Source organism: Anarrhichthys ocellatus, unplaced genomic scaffold (genome assembly GCF_004355925.1).
Source record: "Anarrhichthys ocellatus isolate YVR2014 unplaced genomic scaffold, GSC_Weel_1.0 scaffold28, whole genome shotgun sequence".
Taxonomy (NCBI): domain Eukaryota; kingdom Metazoa; phylum Chordata; class Actinopteri; order Perciformes; family Anarhichadidae; genus Anarrhichthys; species Anarrhichthys ocellatus.
Window position 1 is genome coordinate 3870117 of NW_022280058.1, and position 23543 is coordinate 3893659.

General features: G+C 41.1%; 1 protein-coding gene across 1 annotated transcript in view; it reads left to right on the forward strand.

The window, feature by feature from the left end:
• Positions 1–19974, forward strand: part of nr3c2 (nuclear receptor subfamily 3, group C, member 2) — a 64735-nt gene extending 44761 nt beyond the window's left edge. Inside the window, exons 4-9 of the mRNA XM_031863107.1 lie at positions 2503–2619; positions 6981–7325; positions 8943–9087; positions 12736–12866; positions 18701–18858; positions 19652–19974. Coding sequence (XP_031718967.1) covers positions 2503–2619; positions 6981–7325; positions 8943–9087; positions 12736–12866; positions 18701–18858; positions 19652–19807 — 1052 coding nt within the window. The 3' untranslated portion in view covers positions 19808–19974. The remainder of the gene's footprint in view (positions 1–2502; positions 2620–6980; positions 7326–8942; positions 9088–12735; positions 12867–18700; positions 18859–19651) is intronic.
• Positions 19975–23543: the final 3569 nt, after the last annotated feature.

A 23543-nucleotide genomic window follows, 5' to 3' on the forward strand; every position in this document is an offset into this window, starting at 1 on the left:
CATTAGCTAAAAGTAGACGTGAGTGGACTCCATTAAAAAACTCTTAGGGTTGTCATGTAATGGAGAATGCTGACAGAGTGTGCATTGTACCAGCAGACAGGAGGTTTTAAACTGATGTCAAGTTTAATACAGTATCTGAGGAATCTTTTATCTTTTTCATCAAGTATTATATGAAAATATCTTGATAGGAATTTTACTGTCAGAACTAAACATGTCAGAACTAAAGTCAGAACTAAACACGGAGAAGCAGCGTTCAGTTTTTCTGCTCCACATATCTGGAACAAAGTCCCAGAAAGCTGCAGGTCTGCTGAGACCCTCAGCTCCTTTAAATCAAGATTGAAGACTTTTCTGTTTGCTGCTGCCTTTAATTGAACCAGATTCAATTAATATATTAATCAATTTCCTGCATTTCACTACTGTATTTTATTTCTTACACTGTTTTTATTGTTTCAATGAATGTTCTTAATTGTTTTTAAATCTCCTTTTCTTTTGCCTTATGTTTTGATGCTTTTATTGGTTTTATGTGAAGCACTTCGAATTACCTTGTTGTTGAAATGTGCTATACAAATAAACTTGCCTTGCCTTGCCTTGTAAAAAAACAGAAGTTATACATTTTGGGCTATGATGCATATTCAAATATGAATCAAAATGACTTCATAAATCAACCATTTTAATTTACATTTTATTTCATAAAACGATTTCCAAGGTAACACTAAAAAGTAGCGTTCATCAGTAGCCCGCCATGTGCCAGGTTGATAAGCAAACGCACATATTCAGAGGTAAACATGCTGTGCGAGGGCATGTGAGTGTATGCACACACAGTGCACAAATAAACAACTTCGCTCTCTTTTCAGATACACACACACACACACACACACACACAGTGGAGTGCACACACACACACACAACATCGGACTACGACTTTGCCTGTCTCATAAAGTGTATTTCACTCTAACAATTATTAACAAGATTCACGGGAATGAGCAAAACAGTTGACAGGGAGGCTCCAGAGTTTTCAGAATTGCCAATTGGTCCGGCCCATCCAAGCGAGTGTGTATGCATGTGTGTGCGTGCGTGCACAAGGGGGGCGGGGAAGGGCTGCGTTGTGTTTCCTGTGTCGCAGTTTACTGTTTTTTAGAGCAAGAAAAATGGGCTTATGTAACGGTCATGTGATTTAGCCAGAAATAGTGGTGGGGCTACAGCTGCTGCCTCTCCTCCTGCAGCTCGGTTCCTTGGCTTTTGGCAGCAGCCAGACAGACACACTGTGCACTACTCCTGCTAGCTCAGAAAACAACTTCTGCTCAGTCCTACACACGAATACAAATACTGTACTGTAGATGCAACAAACGCGATGCACAGAATGTACATGTTTGAGCAAGCCGCATGTAAACAACGCACAAACTTTCATGCCAGGAATTCCGGGTATTTCTGAAGAAATAAATGATGCACGACGAACATGCAGGGAAACACAGATATACATTGACCTGCCAGTATGTGCATGCACACAACTGTATATACACCATCTGAGATGAGCGCACAATTTCAGCATCAACACTAATAGAGATAAGCCGTGTACTGGGGTCATCGGGGGTCACTACACCACACCACTCCATCTGGGTTGTGTTGTGAATTCCATGTGTGTGTATTCACAGTTTTTTTTTTTTTCTAAATTGCCAAGTGGAGCAGCTTTGGCAGTGTGTGTATATGGGCATGGTGTGTGTGTGTGTGTGTGTGTGTGTGTGTGTGTGTGTGTGTGTCTGTGTGTGTGTGTGTGTGTGTGTGTGTGTGTGTGTGTGTGTGTGTGTGTGTGTGTGAGCGAGTGAATGACTGTATGTGTGCACGAGCATGAGCCTGCCTGTGTGTGGGCGTATGGCGCTCTGAGGCTGGCGGACGTGTGGAAAAAGGGAAAAAAAGTGGGATGGAGTCGCAGGCGTAGAGAAGGAGAAGAGTGGAGGAGGAGAGGAGCTGTACAGTGAAGAACTAGTGGAGCGGAAGGAAGCGCTCTGAAATGGGAGATCATTGGGTTTGGCTAAGGGCTAGGCAGGAGGCAGGAGGGATTCTCGCCATGTTAGCATCACTGTCAGGCATAGTCTAGCTGTAGCCAGTGTCCTGCGTCCAGCGAATATTAATACCCCCATGCCATATACTGTAAAATACACCATTAGTCATGCGTTCTAGAATGCGAGAGCGGAATAATCACAATTTCGCAGTAAAAGTCGTGAAATGTAGATCTCTGATATTGCCAGACATTTCACGGGTTTCTGTGTTGACCTACATTACAAAACAGTCTCTACAGTAGAATCAAACATTTACTTCTGTTCATTTAATCACATTCGTACAAATATTATTCCATATTACATAAGTTAACTTTCTTTATCTTCCTCTTTATTGCTCCATTATCTTTTCTTTTTATCTTTGCTGCTCATCACTTTGAAATGATCACGGCTTTTGTTCTATGTTGTGTTCACCATCGTTCTGATGCTGTGTCCTGTCTTTCTGTAGGTCAGCACAACTACCTGTGTGCCGGGAGAAATGACTGCATCATTGACAAGATCCGAAGGAAAAACTGTCCTGCATGTCGCGTACGGAAGTGTCTCCAGGCCGGGATGAACCTAGGAGGTGAGGAGTCACGCCCTCATTACAAATTTGCCCTGTCACGTGTCTCAGATGTGACATTTGAGTCAGCCTTGCTCTGCTTATGAGAACTGATAGATGTGGAAAAGTAGGTCTGGCTGTAGTCACAGGAGGCCCAAGGGTGGTGAGTCATAGGATGTTTGTGTGTGCATATAGTAGCCTATATCTGAGCACAATATGCATAATGCATATGCATACAGGTGTAGATCTACAGTACTCTATATACGATGCCAGTTCACAAAGTTACAGTATTGTATTATGAGGTACGATGACACTGTAGTTGAGAGGGATTCGGAAGGAAATTAATTAATTTATTGCCACTGGCTCATTCCAATTCAGGGTCGCAGTGGCATATACAAGGCTAAAAGCATACTTGATAGGTCTTCAGTCCATTAAAGTAATTGAAATTACAAATGTTATGCTCCCCTAGGATGCTAAATTCAAACGAGAATGTAAATGTATAGAAACATGTGGTAGGGCTATCAAAATTACTAAAATAAAAGGTGGCCAAAGGGGGAACATGCACACTACAGCTGCTGCTGTTACAGAGAGCAGTTGAGGAGTTCACTGCTTCGTGCTTGGTAGTGAATTATTTGTCTTCTGAATGAATCCAAAGAGAAATATTTGCAAATTGGAATGACGTGGATCTACATCGGCGAGGAGAGGATTTAATAGATGTCTATGGAAAGGTCCTCAGGCTAGCTTGTTCTGCTGTGCACTGTCATTTCTAAATGACTGTTTTTTATAATGATCATCGCCCAATTATCCTCCCCACTAAATGTCATCTTACCCCGAGGCATATGAAACTACAACAAAGTTGCACCATTTTTGCGTCATGAAATGTTTAAGGATTTCATCTATTCGGATATGCAATGAGATGAAAGTGTGAAAGCAGTGAATATTGAATATCTTAATTCTAAATATTTCAGCACTGTTGAAAGATTCTGTGACTTATCTAAAAGTACTGTACAGTACTAGGCTACCGGTTTATGAAAAGTCTCTCATGTGCAAATGCACTAGAAATTTCTGCTGTCATGTCAAATTAAGTTTAATTAGCCCGATATCACATAAAAGATGTAAAGGGCTTTTACAGGCCCACAACAGCAACGGCTCCAAAGCTATCTTGCTGCGGCTCGAGCCCTTAATGAACTTAGCGATGATTTAGTAAATGGCTGCAGGAATAAGGTTCTCATTTTCACTCATATTTTCTGATGAAGTGATGATGTTAATGAACTTCATTTAACAGGATAATCATTTACTCACTTGTTGTAGAAGGTTTAAATGCGCAAGGAAAACCCAGGTGTTCACAGAAAATAAACACATTAAATTAATGATGCAATGTAACAAACAAGAGAGGACTACTATTGTCTGTGGAGTAGGCCATGTGTTTTATCTAAAGGGGGGGGGGGGGGGTTCTAAATCAGCAGTTAGATTGCTTGGTTAAAGTGCTTGTAATGAGGGCACAAATGTCTAAAAATGTCAGTGATGAGGTTACTCTTGTTTACATTTCATTCAACGCCTGTGCCTCTGAATGTTACACATTTATCCTCGAGCCAATCCGAACCTCGGATAGTACTTCATAAGATAAACAAATGAGCACTAATTGGGAAAATAAATTCCAGAAAAGCACTTTACGATACATTTCATTTATTTATTTTGTACGACTAATTTCACTTTCTTGTATGTATTTCAGTCAACAAAACTAATGTTGAATGGATGTATTATTGATTGAAAAATACAGAGTTTCAACAGAGTCCAGTGTCCATGCGCAGAAAAGACTGGAGAGTGACAGCAATAAACTCACTCACAGGGGAATAAGAGCCTATGGTGGATGCCAGGTGGAAGGGTGGCCTTGTGACATGCTATATGAGTAGCAGTGTTGAAGGGGTGTTTGGAGCAGTATACATGAAGCAACAAGCATAGCAGAACAGAGCAAGAGAGAAGCCACAACAAAATACATCTTCAAAAGAGCGACGCTGTGACTCAATCAATCATGTATAACTCATGTAAAATATAAAATCACTCCTCTAAAGCATACATCAAGATCGAGGTGACGAGGGAGTGAGTGAAAACTATGAAAACCAAGTTAGATCTTGAGTCTGACATTAGATATACAGCTGTAGGTGATATCTGGGGTCCAGCCCTCATAAGGTTACCCTCTGACAATGAACCTCCACCAACTTGGTTAAAATGGAATATTTTTCACCACCATGTGTCATTCAGATACAGACACGTCACCTTAGCAGCAGGTAATTATTAACTAGCATATTACAGGCACAAAACATGACCTGGAGTAAACACATCTCTTTAGTGAAATGTAATGTAGTGTTGAAAAGCAGCAGATGACCATGAGTCATGAATAAAAGCTTAAGGTTGCCAATGAGTGTTTGAGTAGCAGCGGAGAAACCCATTAAATGTCACCTCAGCTGTGTAGATCTGATTTTGATATTAAGACAAGTAAAGAAAGCTGTCAGATTCCCAAATGGTAAAGAATAAAAAATATTTCTGGAACGCTGGCTAAATATCAAGTATGTGCGAAAGAAGTGAAAGTGAGTCCCAACTTCAAGTTTGCCTTGAAACCAATATTACGAGAAAATAATTTCACGAATTAATTTCCTGTGTAAAGGAGTCTGCCAATATACACTAGTATCAATTACTGCAGACCTGGGCAGTAGTATTATGGTAGTATGAAAAATCTAGGTATCAATACATAGTCACAGATATGCAAAACTGTTGCAATACTTATTTTCAATGGTATTGATACAAGGAACCCAGCTGCGTCTCTTCTCTTTAAATTAATAATCTTAAATTGTACGCCCTCAATGTTGTGTACATTTTTCCTTGTGGTATCAAACATGATATCAAATATCGATTTATTTTTGGAAGATATTGTATCAAAGTTAAAAATCGTGACAACATTAGTGGTGGAAAGGTACTAAGTGCATTTACTAGAGTACACTTTTAAGGTACTTGCACTTTACTTGAGTAATTCCATTGAATGCTATTTAAAGTTGAACTTTTTGGACCACTACATATATTTGACAGTTTTAGTTACTTTGCAAAATTAGCTCGTTGATTCAAATATAGATAAACCTTATGGTACACAAATATATGCTAAGCTATTCAAGAATAGATACAAATTCAAGTTTCCGCCACATTTACCGGACGCAAAATTAAAGTGATGAACACATTCATGCAACAATAATCCAATAACAATATATGATGATATAATGTCCCATTCTGCATAATGACTTGGCCTTACTTTTACTTTTGGTACTTTATTACTTGATCTTGATGCAGAACCTTTAGTACTTGTAGAGTATTTCCACACTGTTTTATTGCTATTTAAGTAAAAGATCTGAATACTCCTTCCAACAACTGGACCTGGGTAAAGTGAGTCAATCCAATTCAGCCAATAGCTAACAGCTAAGTACAAAAACCAGTACAACAACATCCTGACAGGAGCAGAAACTTAGCAGCTAGCTAACAGATGCAATGAACAAATTAATTTATAAACAAGCAAACCAAGCGCCTGAAACACAACAAAACAGCCACCAACAGTAACATTAGCCGCACAGCTTACACACATTTGTCTTAGTTAGCTAAGAAGCAGTTCTTACTTTGGTGAGGTGAAGAAGCGATTCCACATCTCGCGGCCTCCCGAAACACTGACAAGTGAGACAGGAAAACTCCAGCTTTCATCTTGAGGTCGATAGTTTGTGAATAAACTTTCAACAAACAGATTTTGGGGACAGCAGCTAACATTAGCACACATAATAGTATGCCAGCTTGTTAATAGCAGAATTTTTAATGAAGCTGTGTGGCAGGGGCAGAGCAAAATACACGACAGATCATTTAACTTAGAAATGCCTTGTGTGTGAGTGTAGCAGCACACCTGGAGTTGATTGATCAAGCTGAGAGGCTGTTTTTTAGAGATTGTATGTTTCTAGTCTTTGCTTGTTCACCATGCCTCGAAGATCCCCATCTACCTGTGTATGACTGATCAATACACACATTAAACATGATTATTGTGCTACACTATTATGTGATTTTGGTAATTACTGGACTTTATTCTGTCATAACATTTAGAGTTAATAAGTTAACGTCCTCCTTCCTTCAGCACACCTTTAACATTGAAGTGAGAGAAAAAAGCACGTTGATTTAAAAGTAAACATTTAACAACAGGCATTTAATAACAGACCCACATACTACATATTATATCTATATTTGTTGTTTTAATCATACCTGTACAGTATCAATCACATTGTAATTAAAACTTCAGATTATGAATGTAAGAAATGCCACCACCGTCGATGTGTTAATGAGGGCTGTTGTGTTCCCCACAGCACGAAAGTCCAAGAAGTTAGGGAAGCTGAAGGGTGTCAGCGAGGACCTGCAGGGCTCTAAGGACGGCCAAACTGCCACAGGTGGCGGTGGAGGCGGTTACCTGTCGTCAGAGAAGGAGCTCAACGCCAGCGCTGCCACTGCCCTGGTGCCCCACGGGCCCTCGGTGATCACACCTTTTCTGCCGCCCTCCATCTGCAGTGTGTTGGAGCTGATTGAGCCTGAGGAGGTGTACTCTGGCTATGACAACACGCAGCCTGACACCACCGACCACCTGCTGTCCAGTCTCAACCGCCTGGCCGGAAAGCAGATGGTACGCATGGTGAAGTGGGCCAAAGTACTTCCAGGTTAGTGACCACTAGAGCGTTGGGCCTAAAGGCAGTATCAAGAGTTTTTTACGCCAAAATTGGAAAGTTGAAGAAAGCACCTGCACAGATACGTGTAAAGAAAATAAGGTGTGTGAATTACATTTTTAAAATGATGTTTTGTTTGTTAGATTTATATTCATTAGATTAAAATAGCTTGGAAGTGCAATAAATTGTGTATTTTTAGCCCAATACAATGTCTTTTACCAGGTGCATTTCATACATTTTTAATGTTATTAATTAATGACTTTATTATTAACAAACAATTGAAATTGTGTCAGTTTTATTTATGGATATGTCAAAGCAAATGGAAAGTGATAAAAACAACAGTCTACTAAATCAGAAGGAGCCTATCCTGTTACTGTGGACCGGGGTTTCATGAAGATAACATGTAGCTTCACTTTTGAGAATGCAACACTGATCGTCGTGTCATGACACAGAGTTTTAATTTTGAATATTAGGTCGGGAAATTATCCTGTAAATCTTCAACAAGATTAGGAAGGGAATCCAATTTAACCATTAAAACAAATCAAGATTAAAATTTCCAAACAGAACTCATTTACATTATCGTTATCAGATGTTATGTTGAACAGAAGATCTGATGTCTCTCTCTCATTAATTTTTACCCATAAACTACATCACTAGAATAAAATAAACACACAACAAGTTCCCCTAAAATGCCAGTCAGTGGGAGTCATTGAAAGATGCCTCACAGGTAGCTCTTTGAGGCTTTTTAATTTGCTGTATTGCAAATATTTGATACCTCCACGGTGTCTGCTTGCCATATCCGGACGTATAAATAGAAGGGGAGCCAGACACAAGGGTCAAAATGAGTACCTTCGACTTTCAGATATGCCACTGCCTGCATTCAGCTAACATTTGGATAAGGCAGGTTCAACACACAGTGCGACATGGAACAATACTGTCAGTACGACCCGTATATTTGCAGGGAAGTCAGACTTGTTTGTCAATGGGAGCTACTACCACATCCTTTTCTGATAGGAACCTTTTAAAGTTGCCTGGAAAATAAGAAATGACAGACATCAAACTCTACAATTTGGATTATCAAACAACCTTGTAATGAATACACATTGTCAAGCCAGGCATTCAGCAGACCTTTTCCGAAAATATGTATTTTTCTAATCATTGTATGTTGCAGATTGACATGCATATTGTCTAAAATAGTCCCTAAGCCTTGAAGTCACTAGTGTGTCCTCAGTTTGCTTATGTTTTGCATGAGGAGGAGTTTCTTGCCAGAGTTTGATTGAGAGTTTGGCAAGTTTCCTATCTGACTCTATTTTTGGAGCTCCATAGACAACACGCCAATAACTGGAGGCCTTGTGGGATTTGCATAAAACAAGAATGGGTGAATACTTCTCCGTGCTTATCGTGTCCAAACAAATATTGCCTCAAAAAAAAGCAGACTGTAGCAAAGATACACGCTACGTAATGCCCGTGAGCAGACACGCAGGTACACACATGCAGCTAAATAAATGCCTCTTAAGGCGGTGCTTAAGTCCAAATGCTTTAAATCAACGCGTGAGTATTGTCAGCTTGCTTTTTTCTCACCAGCTTGGTGTCTGCTTTTTTGTGTGTTAGGCTTCCGGGGCCTGCCCATTGAGGACCAAATCACCCTGATCCAGTACTCGTGGATGTGTCTGTCCTCCTTTTGCCTCAGCTGGCGCTCCTACAAACACACCAATGGACAGATGCTCTACTTTGCCCCTGACCTCATCTTTAACGAGTAGGTCCAAGCTTCCATATCTGCATTGTCCCACACACAACGTCCTGATGTTATTAAAGTGTACCCGTCCTGACATTTAGCAGTGGTCCAGATGTTAAATATTTTATGTCGCACGCATTTTTAAATTATTTTAACAATGTAACAAAGAGAAGGGGTACTAATTACTAAGGAACAATATTTAGCAGATGCATTTCTGTGAATAGAATATATATGATATAAAATACATTTGATGTGGTCTGATGTCCTGCGGGATCCCCAATACACAAACATACAAATGCGAAAAATAATCATTTGTTTTTCAGGGTGTATAATTCGCAGATACGGTAATTGGTTGAACAGTCGGGCTTTGTCTTAGTGTTTAGTAGTCTCTGCCTTTTTTTAGCTGCTCATCAGATGCAAATTTATGCATAAACATCAATTTTGCAAGTGGAATTTGTAGAGTAAGGAGTGTATTTTTCTGCCATGCTATTTTGAGCTTCCCATTTACATACCTGAAAACTATTCAAAGGGACAAAATGAGTTTTTGCGGTAATGACGTTGTTATTAGGAAGTCATGGTGCACTTAATACAAGGTAATACTTTTGCACCTGATTTCTGGCACTTGGCAGGGAAATACTTTATGTACTTTTTGATGGTTCTTTAATTGCAGTATCGGCACAGGCGATCAAAGCACAGCGAGTGCAGTCAATGGCCCACTTGATCTGTGTTAATATGTTGGAACAGGAGAGCAAGTGGAAAAGAAGAGTGTGTGTGTGGGCCTTTTCTCATTGGAGCTGTGGTGCATGGCCGCTGGTGAATTGAATGCTGCAGAATGAATCAAAAAGGAGAATAGAAGCCTCTGTAGGCCGCCTGCTGTAGAGGAGCGGGTTCAGTCTGGGTGCAGGTTTAAAAGCTCCAACTGATAGCTTGTGTAAGTCAATGTCAGTGGGTCAGTTTGTCCCAAATAAACAAATAAATAAACAGCAGCGCAAATGCCATTGTGCGACACGGCTTCAGACCACGTGTGGTTGTGTTGTATCACTGTGAGCTTAGTACAGTTGGTAAAGCATGAGATTGCCACACCAGAGATCATCTGGTCCTCTAATCAATTTAGGGCCAAGTGGATCACAGTTCTTTAAGAATGATGTGTTTGCTTCTGTGAGGTGACAACAGCTATTGGGGAAAATACTAATTTGTGATAGAGACTTTATGGTTTGGCAAATTCAGTTTGGAATACGCTCTAACGGAGAAAAATATTGGAAATACACACGCATTTATATGACAGATTAATATGTATGCAGAGAAATTAAGATGTTTTTTTACTCTGTATGCTGCCGTTGCTGCATGGGATGCTTTTACAGCAGGCCTGTCCTTATTGACGGATAGGCCTGGCACTCAGCCTGACAGAGGAGATGAGATGTCGACTGGTCTGGATGTCACTGCTTTCTTGTCTTTTTCGGGCTGAGGTGTGTTCCTTGCTTGTTGTTAACATTAAGAAGTCTATCCGCTGTTGATAATTCTGTCAGAAATGCACATAAAATCGGTCCATAACTTTGCGGAGTCCACTGAGCCTTTAGGGGGTTGTAGAGTGTACGCTTGTTTGCTTAGCTACTTAGTGCGTATTGACCCCGGGGCATAAAGGCATTTATTGAATAGACTGTCCGCTCACTCAGCTATGAGAGTGGAATCTGTCACTGATTGAGCTTGAATACTGCAAAGACAGATGTGCATTTTACACTCAAGACAAAGCAAGGCCGCGTTCAGTTTTTGATGTGCAAACAGATAAACAAAGGTAATTCCTTAAAAGTTCTGGGCACCCACTCGTGATTGAATTAATGTGCAAGTTGGACAGGCAAAATGTATCTACTATGCGTGAAGGTAGAAATGAAATGCAACATATAGACATATATCTAAAATTTTACCTGCAAGTGTTTATGTCAGTCAGCTCACATGCCGTTAAGTCTAGTCCTTATTTGTCAATACCACTGCTGAGAAAACACTGTCCTTGGCTTGCAAACTGCAGTAACCGGTGAAAGATGATTTATTTTGTGTCACTTTTCCCCTACCAGCTCAGCTGTCAATCAAACACACACACACACGGGCCCACTCACTCAGACAGCTGAAGGCTAAAGTAGCATTTCTGATGTGACTCACCTTTCTCTTTAAAAATAAATATTAACAATACAATTATTTTGCCCCGATATTTGACTGTAAAGAGGCTAATGACTAATTGTGATTTCAGTTTCAGACTTTTAAGGGATTGGTTTGTACATACTTTTCTGAACAAACAGAAATGTTGCTGGCTTCTTCCAGCCAAAGGTGGAACTTTCCTTCCTCCTCGGTTCTGTGCTAACTTTCTGAATATTTGACCATAGAAACAGAGAAAGAGAGGTCGACACAGAGAGAAACAGAGTGAGAGCCAGACAGAGAGATACAAAGAGAGGGAGAAGGTGGGAAGGAGAGATTTCTGCCAGTTTTTTCTTTCCTCCCCAAAACCAGCAGCTCATTTCTGGCAGTGATTCAGCAAAATTGATTTCAGGAAGAGAGTGCGAGAGAGAGAGAGAGAGAGAGAGAGAGAGAGAGAGAGAGAGAGAGAGAGAGAGTGCGAGAGAGAGAGTGAGAGAGAGAGAGAGTGCGAGAGAGAGAGTGCGAGAGAGAGAGTGAGAAAGAGAGAGTGAGAAAGAGAGAGTGCGAGAGAGAGAGAGAGAGAGAGAGAGAGAGAGAGAGAACGTGTGGGGACTTTAGAAACTCCAGCCCAAAATTGTATCAGATGAAGTTATGCTGCACTTTGCGAAACTGCTCACATTTACAATGCTGCTCAGCAGGGAAACAGGTCTGCTCCTCACCCAGACGACGTCACAGTTTATCAGTTATTTAGTCGGGCCGACAGACCCAGCCTTTGGTCTTGTTGTTCTCAGAGTGAAGTCTCCACTCTCACTGCCTATGTAATGATGCGGTTTCGGTGTATTGTGGGTAAAAACGCCAACTTCTTTCAAGTCAAGCCACACCACTTGCATTTAATTACTGTAGTCACAATGTGAACGTGATTTATAGCAAAGAGAAGTGGCATCTAAAGCCAGCGATTCCCCTGAATCTGTGGCATCTGCAGAGCACATTTGTGATTGGCTCATGCTTCATCCCCACTAATGTTTTCTTTCCTGTTTTTGTGAACTCTGTGACGTAACCGAGATTACTCCGCTGATAAAATGTGTGCGAGAGAAGAAGGGGTTGTGAGAAAATGCCATGCACGACAAGCATGCGCAATTGCGGAGCACACTTAAGGACGTCTTTTCAACACAGACACCTGTTTACTAAACAGGTCTCTGTGTAGTTAACATATGAATAATACACATACTCCTTAAGTATGATTCTTTGGTGGATAGGGTTAGATATGGGGTCTTTCTTAGGCTGCCTCAGCCTTAGAAAAGTGGTGCATCTGTGCTGTGATACTGTATGCAGAGCTCTGCAATATGGGGGGATTTGGTATTCTGCTCTTAGCCCAGACGAGCAGGATCCTCCTCCGCACCGTGTGGAAGTATTTCTTTCACAAGTATTGTGGATTGTAACTAATACTAACACAAGAGTTCTGAAAGAAATGTGACATTTTGTGAAGATAAAAAAAATGTTTCCTTTGTCACATTCCCCTCCCTCCTCCCTCTCTTTCTCCAGGGAACGCATGCAGCAGTCGGCCATGTACGACCTGTGTCTGGGCATGAGGCAGGTGAGCCAGGAGTTTCTACGACTGCAGCTTAACTACGATGAGTTCCTCTCCATGAAAGTCCTTCTGCTTCTCAGCACAGGTAGGCAGTAAGCTACAGGCCCTGCAACAAGCACTTATTTATTCATTATATACCCACTTGCTCACACTGCTTTTTTTCCATGACCCGCAAGCACAAATTACTAACTGTATAATGAAATGTCATTTGAAAATTATTAATAAAAAAACAAAAAAACATTACGTAGTCAAGCAAGAATTAATTGAAATTTCAGGCTATCCATAACTCAAACTGACTAAAAAACAATAACACATGGCTGTAAATGGCTATAACGTGTGCAGACTAGACAATACTAATAGAGACTGCTCTTTAATACCACTTTGGACCTTTGTGCCTGATAACAACCATCACATTTCATGGCAATGACTGCACTGTAATGTCCCAGTTAAAGCTGAGCATGCAGACATCGTTTTTTTTTTTTCAAGCAGCTTCCCAACATTCAGAGGAGGATGCTGCTCCTTTCTTCCGATGCTGCATTCTAAGTCATCCCAAAGACTTTGTCGTCCTCTTTGAAAGCACGAGCTCCTCGTGAGAACGCGTGTCCCATGAATAGGTGGATACTCCGTGTAACTGTGACTCAACCACTATGGCGGTGCAGTTGGAGGCAGGATTCACCAGAGTCGACAGTAATGACGTTTTAAGTCCACTGATAATCTTTAGTTTGTCATGAGCGGGAGAGGTGTTTTTCTCTGCCTTTACACCACATACTGTACATGCAAAGGTGCGATGCCTTCAACGGCCTGAGCCTCTCAACGTCTCCCACATTCCTCAACCACAGGAAATGCATTGATGAGGTTTCTTGTGTTCTGCTTCATCCTCCACACACCTTGAGTGTGCTTTGGCAATGTTCATATGCATTCCTGGCACAATTATGCCTTTTTTAAACTCTGTTCGATTACCATTCCTGGTAATCCGTTAACATGCGTAACAAGCGTGGAAATAGACTTGCTGCTGCATGCACCCTGTTTGTGTCGCAAAACATGTTATATGCAAATAGAGAAAAGGGGAGCAGTGACTTCTTTTTTTTCTCCATTCTCTGAGCAAAGGCTACTCTGCTTTACGTTGTTTGATTTTTGAAATTTCTCATGGATAAACAGAATATGTCTATCACTCACTAAAGACTGCGCCCACAGGCGAGGATGTGTTGGACCAAGTAGCTCAGTTGGAAACTGAAAGCACTGTTTTTTTCCACCATTTCAACACCCTGTGAGCTGCTGCTTTCAGTTCAATAGCAAAACAGTTAAAGATGCAGTGACGGCAGCTGTGTCATAACTTCACCGTCCACACCCACTTGCAGCTATAAAAAAGAAAAAGAAAATATGCGCGAGACCTGCTTTTCTTATTTATACATTTGCTTAATGCAAGGCCTTTATCTTTGAAGAGTCTGCATCCTGGCCCGACTTCAAACTCTTTGAACTTCAGCACCAGCGCCAATCAGAAGAAAGACTCATTGGCAGAGTTTTTATTTTTGAGTTACTGAGGCCTCTGACAGTGGTGCATAGATTCTGGACTCAACCATGTTACACTTAACTTCATCCTAGCATCACAAGTTCTTCAATTTGACTTTATAATCCAAAGTGAGTTATAATGAGTGCAACCATAGAAAAAGCGTATAGTTCTATTGGCATTACAAGCAATTAAAAGGTCAAATTCGCACTTTAAATGCAGTGCTGCAGTCTAGATATGTGCTGGAAGTCTTTCAGTTTATAAACCCTAACCAGAACTAATAAAGGCTATTATTTGGATGATTGGCGAGTATATTGATCAGTAAAAAATAAAATAAAAACATGAGCTTCTTGTGAAGTACTTACAGTTGTATACATTCTATCAGTAGATAGTTAAACATACAATGTATCCCTGACAGCTGGTATAAGGTTTGCTCTGGCTTCATTGTACAGAGGTGGAGTGAACGCAGACACAAACTCAGTGTTGTTGAGTCATGTTGGAAGCGAGGGAGCTCCAGCTGGACTTCAGCTATTGGATGTCGGGAGAGACGAGGAACAGAGAGAGTACAGAGAGGATGGGAAAGCAAGAGGGAAAAGGGAGATTTAAAGAGTGAAATCAGACAAATGTTGACAGGGAGAGCTTGTGTTGGTGAGAAAGAGACAGGTGCATAGCTATAGGGAGAAAGAAACAGAATACAAAGGGGTAGGGGAGTTGGCAGAGCTGGTCCTTCTGTTGCCATGGCCTCCCTCTCCTCTTCTCGCTGGTCCTCTGGAGATTTTCCAGAGAGTCCTGCTGTACTTAATAAAGGCCAGTCAAGCACCGGGCAATTCTCCAAGACCTGCTATTTTCCTTCACTTCCTTCAAACCCAGGGCTGATTTAGTCCAAATATAGCGGTTAAATACCAGGGATTGGAAGAAAATAATCAATCAGCGCTTTTAATGTGCAGCAGAGACATTCCTGTATCTGTGAGCAAATGTACGGCACTGTATGGAGGCTTGACAAAGATTTCAGCAAAAGCACTTAAAGCAGTCCGTGTCTGGATTTTCTGAGGCGCTGTAGGAAACTCTCTCTGTTCAATTTATTCCGAAGTAATGCTGGGACCTCGTGGAAGGAGTAGCGGCGTAAATGTTTACAGAAGAGTTGTCAGAATTTGTCAGCTGAGCAAGTACTACGGACTCACTGAGTGTGTGTGTGTGCCTTTGGGCTGGTTTGAAAAATGTTGTGTTACATGGAGAGAGAGAGAGAGAGAGAGAAAGAGAGGGAACAAGAGAAGCAGAGAGAGGGATGAAGAGAAAAGAGAGAAGAGCTGTTATTCCTCTCTGACCTTGGCTAAGGTTTCATTGAGCCTGTGGTGTCTCATGACCCTGTTTGGATTTGGTACAGGAGCAGTGGCCTGCTCAAGCCAGTTACGCTCCTCACCTCTGCACAGACACAGATAGTACTGCTGGATTATCTCGATCTTTCTCTTACCAAACAGCCTCATTCCAGGCGGGGCAAGTGTACAGTATGTTAACCGCGGTAATGGCTGCATGTGGTGTGACACGTTTTACAGTTAGTCACGCAACAGACGGATTGTTTTTGAAACCCTATAATCATTTTTAATCTAGCAGTCATTACTCTCTTGGGTTATTGTTCCTGTTAGTTGCTGTAGTCATGCTCAGGGCTAATTGTAGAATTACCCAGTGTTGAATCTAAACCGAGAGCCACCCTGTCAGCTCGGTATGCACCAGCAACCCAGAGCGGGAAGCTGCATCACCTTGAACGGCATTGCTAATGGCACCTCCGAACTGCACGAGGTACGTTTGCCTCTTTATGTTACGTGCATTAGTAAAAGAGCTTTCCTGGGCTTTTGGTACAGCTGCATACAATATGGCCGGCTCGAAACAGCTCTCTACCTGCAGCAGCGAACATCCATTTGACACCAACAGTGGTGGTGTAAATGCCCTATTTGGCGGCCGGTCATGGCAACGCCCCTTAACGGCAGGTCAGTTTCTAATCAGGGTGCATGTGGGTCAGTTGGGAGGAGAACAAAAGGTCCAAATGCGGCCCTGGGTTTTAGCACATTCTCATCATGTCAGCCATGACATGAAGCACAGAAATCGCAGCCTTTGCACCGGGGTCCACTCTGTTTTCATATCTGCTTTCCTCAACCTCGTGTAAGGCATGCTTGAAGCTGACATGAAGCAGGCTTCTGCTTATTGCTATTCATTCTGCAGAACTCAATAAGTCCCGTCAGTTACTGCTTTCTGCCAGCGTTGCGATTGGCTGTACTCGTTTTTAAAAGGGAGGTCATTTAAACCATTAGGGCCAACGATTTCACTCATTCTGCTGTAAAAGATACTTTTCTGAAGCAATAATTTGTATGTAACTATTAAATCTGTATCCATTTTCTTTCATCTTATCATTAACACTGGAGTGGGAGTGGGCGTTGTGGATAAAATCTTCTGTCATGGTGTGTGTGTTGTTATATTGTGATATATATACTGTATATATGTTTTGGGCTAATACAGCCAATTATATAGTTTACAAATTAAGGTACGTACAGTACAGCAAATTGATATAAAAATCCTTTTATCATAAAACATTCCCACACTGATTTTAATTAAGCATTGCAAAATACGACCCAAGACACCCAGAGGTATGGCTGCTGAGGTAGGAACAGTATTGAAAAATCTCTTGACGGTTGACAAAGTCATGTTGTGGGTCATCTCAGTATAAATCTATCATCATATCTATAGTCTTGGCTGAAGGACAACCGAGGGCGTTCCCTCAGACTGATTTGAGGTGTGCTCTTTGAGAGGCGAGGTGTCTTTTAATCTGGTAGCCAGCAGCGGAATGTCATTGAGCAGCTTTTGGCAGACGTCCATATCTGTGACTTTGTTCTCCTGCACAGGGAGAGAGAGAGGAAGCTATTGCAGACATTTCGATGCATTCTCACGGGTGCAGTTACCGTATCTCATGATTCTTCACGTTTGTCTAAATCTCTCCCATTACTTTTTTTTTTACTTTAAATGCATCGTCCAAACCATTATGATGTGAATGAAGGTTGGAGTAATTTAGGAGCTCTGGTCATTGATCAAACGTCTTGATGAATGAGATTTGGTTGACACAATGATGAAGCTCTTTAACACACATAAGAAGCGCTGTTCCCCTGTTCTTGCCGTCACTGAGATAACTTTGAATCAATGCCTTCCAGTATATCAGTCGTCTTTCATGAATCAGTAGCTACACATGAACTAATGAGCTCTTCAAATGGTGAAAGTGGTTTTAATGAGTCGCTAAATAGGCTTAGGTTGTCAACACAGGAAAAATGTCCCCCCCCCCCCAAAAAAAAAAGGGTACCGTGTGGGAATCCGCCCGTAATTTACTGATCACCTCTAAATTACCCTTTCCACGGTTACACATTTCAACGTTAAGGGAACATACCGGTGGTTGTGCATGGCTTGGTCCATTAACTGCAGATAGTGTTGATGGTAATGGCTCTTTTCTAAAGTGCACCATACATTTTTGGACGTATGCCCTACAGTGCAGGCAGCTATCGGTTTTCACTCTTTTCTGTATGATAGGAAAATCACATCAGAGAGACTTGGAACTTGAGAAAAGTCAACCATTACTGTGAGCCTAGTTTAGAATATTAAATATTAGTAGACTCATTTTTTATATTCTTCTATTATCTGTTTTTTTTAAGCATGTTTACCATTATATTTCCAAGTTTGATAGCCAGACATCATAGCTAATAAATCAAAATAGTCAATAGTCCCTTATTTTAACTGCATTAACTCACAACTATATTCATAGTTCATCTTAAAACAACAGACAACTAGCAGCAGGCAACATGGATCAAAAGCTTTATCACAATATAGTTTTCAATTTTAAAATGTGAATCCCACTGACATAAATTAACATCATAATCCAAGAGCAAACCCCCCTCGTGAGGGTCTGGGGGCTGCTCACCAAACCTGCAGCCATCACTTAACAAGTAAGAATCAAGTCATTTAGTTGGGCCTGTATAGATTAAAATATATCTCATATTACTACCTAACCTCAATCAACACCTCTCACTCACCCATCAAACGGATTGCTCGCACACACACACACACTACTCAGTCTAAACCTATGTTATTTTCCTCAGTGTCCTTATGTCCCCTTTGTTTTCCTCCCTGCCTTACTTTGTATAATCTCTTGGCTCGTATATGTGTTTATGTATTTGTCTGCACTTGTTTTGTACTCACTTTTCTACACAATAAAAAGAACAGGAAAAAAAAGCAGAGATATTAAAGTGATAACTTCCTCGGTATAAACAATCACCCACGCTACAACCCAACGAAAGGTTCATTGTGATGTAACCATACAAGTCTCATATCAGTTATCAAATCCAGTTGATGACAGAAGGATTTGTTTTGTCTTCCAGTTCCCAAAGACGGTCTGAAGAACCAGGCGGCGTTCGAGGAGATGAGGGTTAATTACATTAAGGAGCTCCGGCGTTCAGTGGGGAAAGCAACCAACAACTCTGGCCAGACCTGGCAGCGCTTCTTCCAGCTCACCAAGCTACTGGACGCCATGCATGATGTAAGTACCCTTGCCCTGTCCGCCTCCCATGCCAATGACCCACAGTACAGCACAGGCTTCCCTTGGCAGCCTCTCGGTTTGCCGTGCCTTCACACACAGAGCGATGTGTCCAGTGGCACTATTTTGACTAAAATGACAGCATAGTGGATTAGGAGAATGTAGCGGTTCAGTGGTGATGTGGCTGGGAATAAAGATTATTGCATCCCAATCGCTTCCTGAGTGGGAGGTTATTTTGGAAGAGGTAGTGACCAGCCCCGTACTGGTGAATGGAACAGAAGGGGATCAATGCAAGCTCACAGTTTATTGGTGCAGAGTACACAGTGGTCACTGTAGCAAATGTGCTAAATCACTGCTCTTTTTTTTTTTTTTTTTTTTTATGGCTGGGTCAGCCGGTATTTGGCATAACGACAGTGTAGACAAAGCCCCAAGAAGTGGGAGTCAGCAAGTGGGAGGTCACAGAGATAAATGACAGGAATTCAATGACCCAAATGACTGAGTGAATGGGGTTAGTGCTGGGAGGATGACCCTTCTTTAAAAGAGGGTTATCCAGATAAGAAATCAGTGGTGCCCCCAAGTGGTGAGCTAGGAAGAATTGTAAAGGGGTCAGTGCCCCGACAGAATGTAAACACATTCTTATGAATATATAGTTGTCGACTTGAAGTCTCACATTTTTAGAAAATGTTTACATATGAATAATACTATTCCATAAAAATAGGAATATCTTTTTAAACAAGCCATAAAAAGCTCCATCTCAAGTATGTTTCTCATCAAATTATCTGTCTGTGTTGTCCAGCTGGTGGGGAACCTGTTAGACTTCTGTTTCTACACCTTTCGTGAGTCCCAGGCCCTGAAGGTGGAGTTCCCCGAAATGTTGGTGGAGATCATCAGTGACCAGATACCAAAGGTGGAGTCGGGCCTCACTCACACAATCTACTTCCACAAGAAGTGACTCCCTTATTAACAGTCGGGTGAGAAGCAGCATTAAGAACTGGAAGAAATGGGGTAAAAAAGGTTCAAAAAGAGAAAATGTGCGAGAAAAGGCCAGACCGGTTGGCCCGCACCCGGTCGCCCAGTATGCCGGGGTCCTTCGTCTCGGATGGGAAAGTGAAGCGACGCGGTGACAGAAGTTAAACGTGGGAGAACTGATTTGACCCTGCGGTCGCCACGAGCAGGTCAGAGCTGTGAATAGTACGTGGAGCCGAGCTCGACACGCCGAGAAGGACTTGAGACAAATGTGACAAAGCATCCCGAAGTACCCACCCCGTGTTCCTTTGTCCCCCCCCGCCCCAAAGACAGTATTTTCTATGGAGTTAAAGCCATACATTTCTTAGGATGCGCTATACATTCACTGCGTGCACACACACACACACACACACACACACACACACACACACACACACACAGAGGGAAATTGATACACATGCTGTCAACATGCCTTCACACAAAACCCACAGATGCACTCCACATGCACTAAAATCAGAATCCCACAACTTTAGAGAGAATGTTTTTGCAAATATTACATGTGGCTTATGCAGTCTTTCACAAATAATAGCACTACAAAAAAGAAAAAAAAAGCCGATACTTACATTTCGCTTTGCAGTGTAGCAGCATACTGCAAGACAACAGGGCAATTATGAGGGGACAGAAAATTGCAGACGGTAAGGCGAAAGGTCTATTTGAATTTTATCCAAGGGCTATACAAGCATCATCATAAGCTGAGTAATTATATTAAATCTAACAAGTCCAAGTTTCAATCGGTCTCATAACAGCCATCATTAACATTCACATACTGAGTTTTTTTTTTTAAATTAAAATATGTAGTAAAACAATCAAAACTAATATGCAAAAGTCCAAAGCTAAAGCTGTTTTGAAATTTAAAAAAATGTCTCTCTTGTATAAAGGCAGGTTGCACGTGAAGCTCCCATGTTGCTCCCAATTAAGACAACATTGATGAACGATTTTACCTTTGTGCAGAAGTGGTCAGGAGTGCTGCAGGATGGAAAACATCGCGCATTTACGGAAACGATTGCAGTGGAGTCCGCTGGTAATGGATTTGACTGAGGTGCATCCATAATAATTGTGTTTTGTGTTATCTCCAGAGCAGCTGTCCAAATGTCTGTTTTTACTCACAATGAAGCAAAACCAGCCCTTTGTGAACCAACACTTATCTACTCTTCCCAGAAATAATAAGAAGCATTTTATAAAAGTGTGTTGCAAAGGTTTAGTTTTTGACAAGCCAGTCATTTTACATTAAGGTGCTTCATTTCTACAAAGCCAGGCTAAGCATAACATGTACAGTAACGCATTGACAGTCCACACAAATACACTGTGCGGACACGCACGGTTTAAAACTCACATACTCTGTAAAGTTGATATAATCCAAAACGGAGCATTACTCTGCAGTGCTTACAGCAAACAGCTAATGTATCAAAAACCAGGCAAATGTGTACAGGTATTAACATCTTCTCTAACACATTCTATTCAGTGGTTGTACAGAAAATGTTTTTGTGGTACGTCGTGATGAATGCTAGATGAAGAACTGTTGGTATGATCACCTTTTCCTAATTTAGTTGAATTCCTTACTCTTCTCTTTGGGCCAAGCTACTGCTACTTTAGGTTTTAGGCCCAGTCATCTGGACCATTAACTTGTCTCACACCCCACTGGCTTCTGGGTGGTTGTGGAAGGAACACTACTATAATGCTACTGAAAAGCGCTAGAGCCGCTGGGGAAGAAAAACAGTGGGGGTGTGTGATTATTTGTCTTTTTCTTTTTTTTTTGGTGCCCTGTGAGTGTGTATTTACATTTGCGTATGGAGTGAGAATGGCTTAAGTTTGTGTGTGCGTGCGTGTGTTTTTTCTTTTTCTGGCAAGCATGTGTGCATAGTTGATCTGCTCTTTCAGTGTGGGTATTATGCATTTATGTTATAGGATTAGCCATATCCTATTTCTACATTTCGATTTGCACAGAGGAGATACAATGTGAAATGAGGCATTAGTGCAGCTAGCAGGAATTGTCTGTTTTGATAAGCAACTGAGATGGTGCGGGGAAAAGACTTTTCTGCATGGTCACCCAGCCTAAAGTTAGACAACATGACATCATTAGCACAGCCGGGTGCTTGTTGTAATGTATTTGTGGCCTCGGCTCTTGCGACGATGACGCCGTGCTACGCTGTGACGTCTCTTCTGTGGCGGTCATTGTGTGAAGATTGGTGGACAAAAAGATGTAGGTGGGCATGATTGCAACTGTTGTTGGGGACTGTACGGAAGTTATTCAAGGGGGGAGGGGGGGGGATTCAGAAGAGGAGGGTTATGTATTTTAAATTTTGGCTCAAGGGAGGGTAGTTGATATTTGTTGGGAGAGCAGGGGGAGGGTGTTTCTATCATCCCATAATTGTGTGTTTCATTCATCCCGAGTTGAAAATGTTGTGGTTCTCATGGTGATTTTTGTTATCAGATGACTCATTCACTGGCTTTTATGAATCCAACTGTTTAACAGTTATTTATTTAAAAATAGAGACAGGCTGTATTTTCACTATTTTATTATGTTTTGCCAAATTTGGATTCACATGAGACAGAAACACAAGATCCCCCCTCTCCTGCCCAATACGTTCCGTACAGTCCCGCATCAGAAAGGCCTCATTTTACAGCCTGTACTTGTTGTGCATCATTGTGGTCAAGTTGTGAAGGACCCGTAAGCTATTCTCTCGCCGTCTTTTCTTTTATTTTGCCCCTTTTTTTGTCCTTTTTGAAGAATAAAAAAAAAGGTTCATAGGATGAATGGGAAAGTATTTTTGAGAGAATTATATTTTGCTGGAAAACAATATTTAAGTACTTTGTCTAAAAATGATATCCTTTTTGTAAAATGAAATGTTAATGCATGCTTTTTGATGAGATGTTTACATTGTATTTAAAAAAGGGAAACTTGTGCCTTTTTATCTCACCTGATTTACAATTTTACAGTATATATTGTAAATAATACAGCAAGTCCTTATGTTGAGTATAGTATAAAACATTTTTAACCATCTTGTCGGAATATTGGAAAAATGTGTTTCCCACTCGCCATGCTCTGTGTGTTGGATCACAGAGAAGAACGTACAGTTGAGAAATGAATGTATCGTACATTGTGAGAGACTTATGGAACTTACTACCTGAATGAGAGAGAGAGTACATGTATTATCTTCTTACTAAGTCAAGTTATTTGATTTTGCATCTTTATTTTTTTTACTTTTTGCATCTTTGTTTAAAGTGGCTCAAACAAAAGATAATAATAATCAAAAAGTATTTCTTATTTTGTAACGAGATGTATCAAGTGATGGGTCCTCGAGTTGTTGCTGTTGAAATGATTTCCTAACCCGTGGCGGTATTGTTCATGAGCACCACAATAAAATCAAAGAAATCACAGACTATTGAAACTGGGATACATGAAGGAAAGTTCTTGACTTCTGAGTTGTAAAGTAGAAACTTAATGCACACACAAAACAAAGTGAAATTATGGATTTGGAGGCTGTAGACCTGACGTTTTGCCAATTCAAATTTGACCAGTTATTAACTGCAATTATATTGCACTTACTGCCAAAACAAGTTTAAAATCATAACAGAAAAAAAACGTCTCAAAGAATGGTAATGTCAAAAAGTATACACATCATTCTCTCAAGCCACTGTATGACCCTTCTGCACTCCAGAAC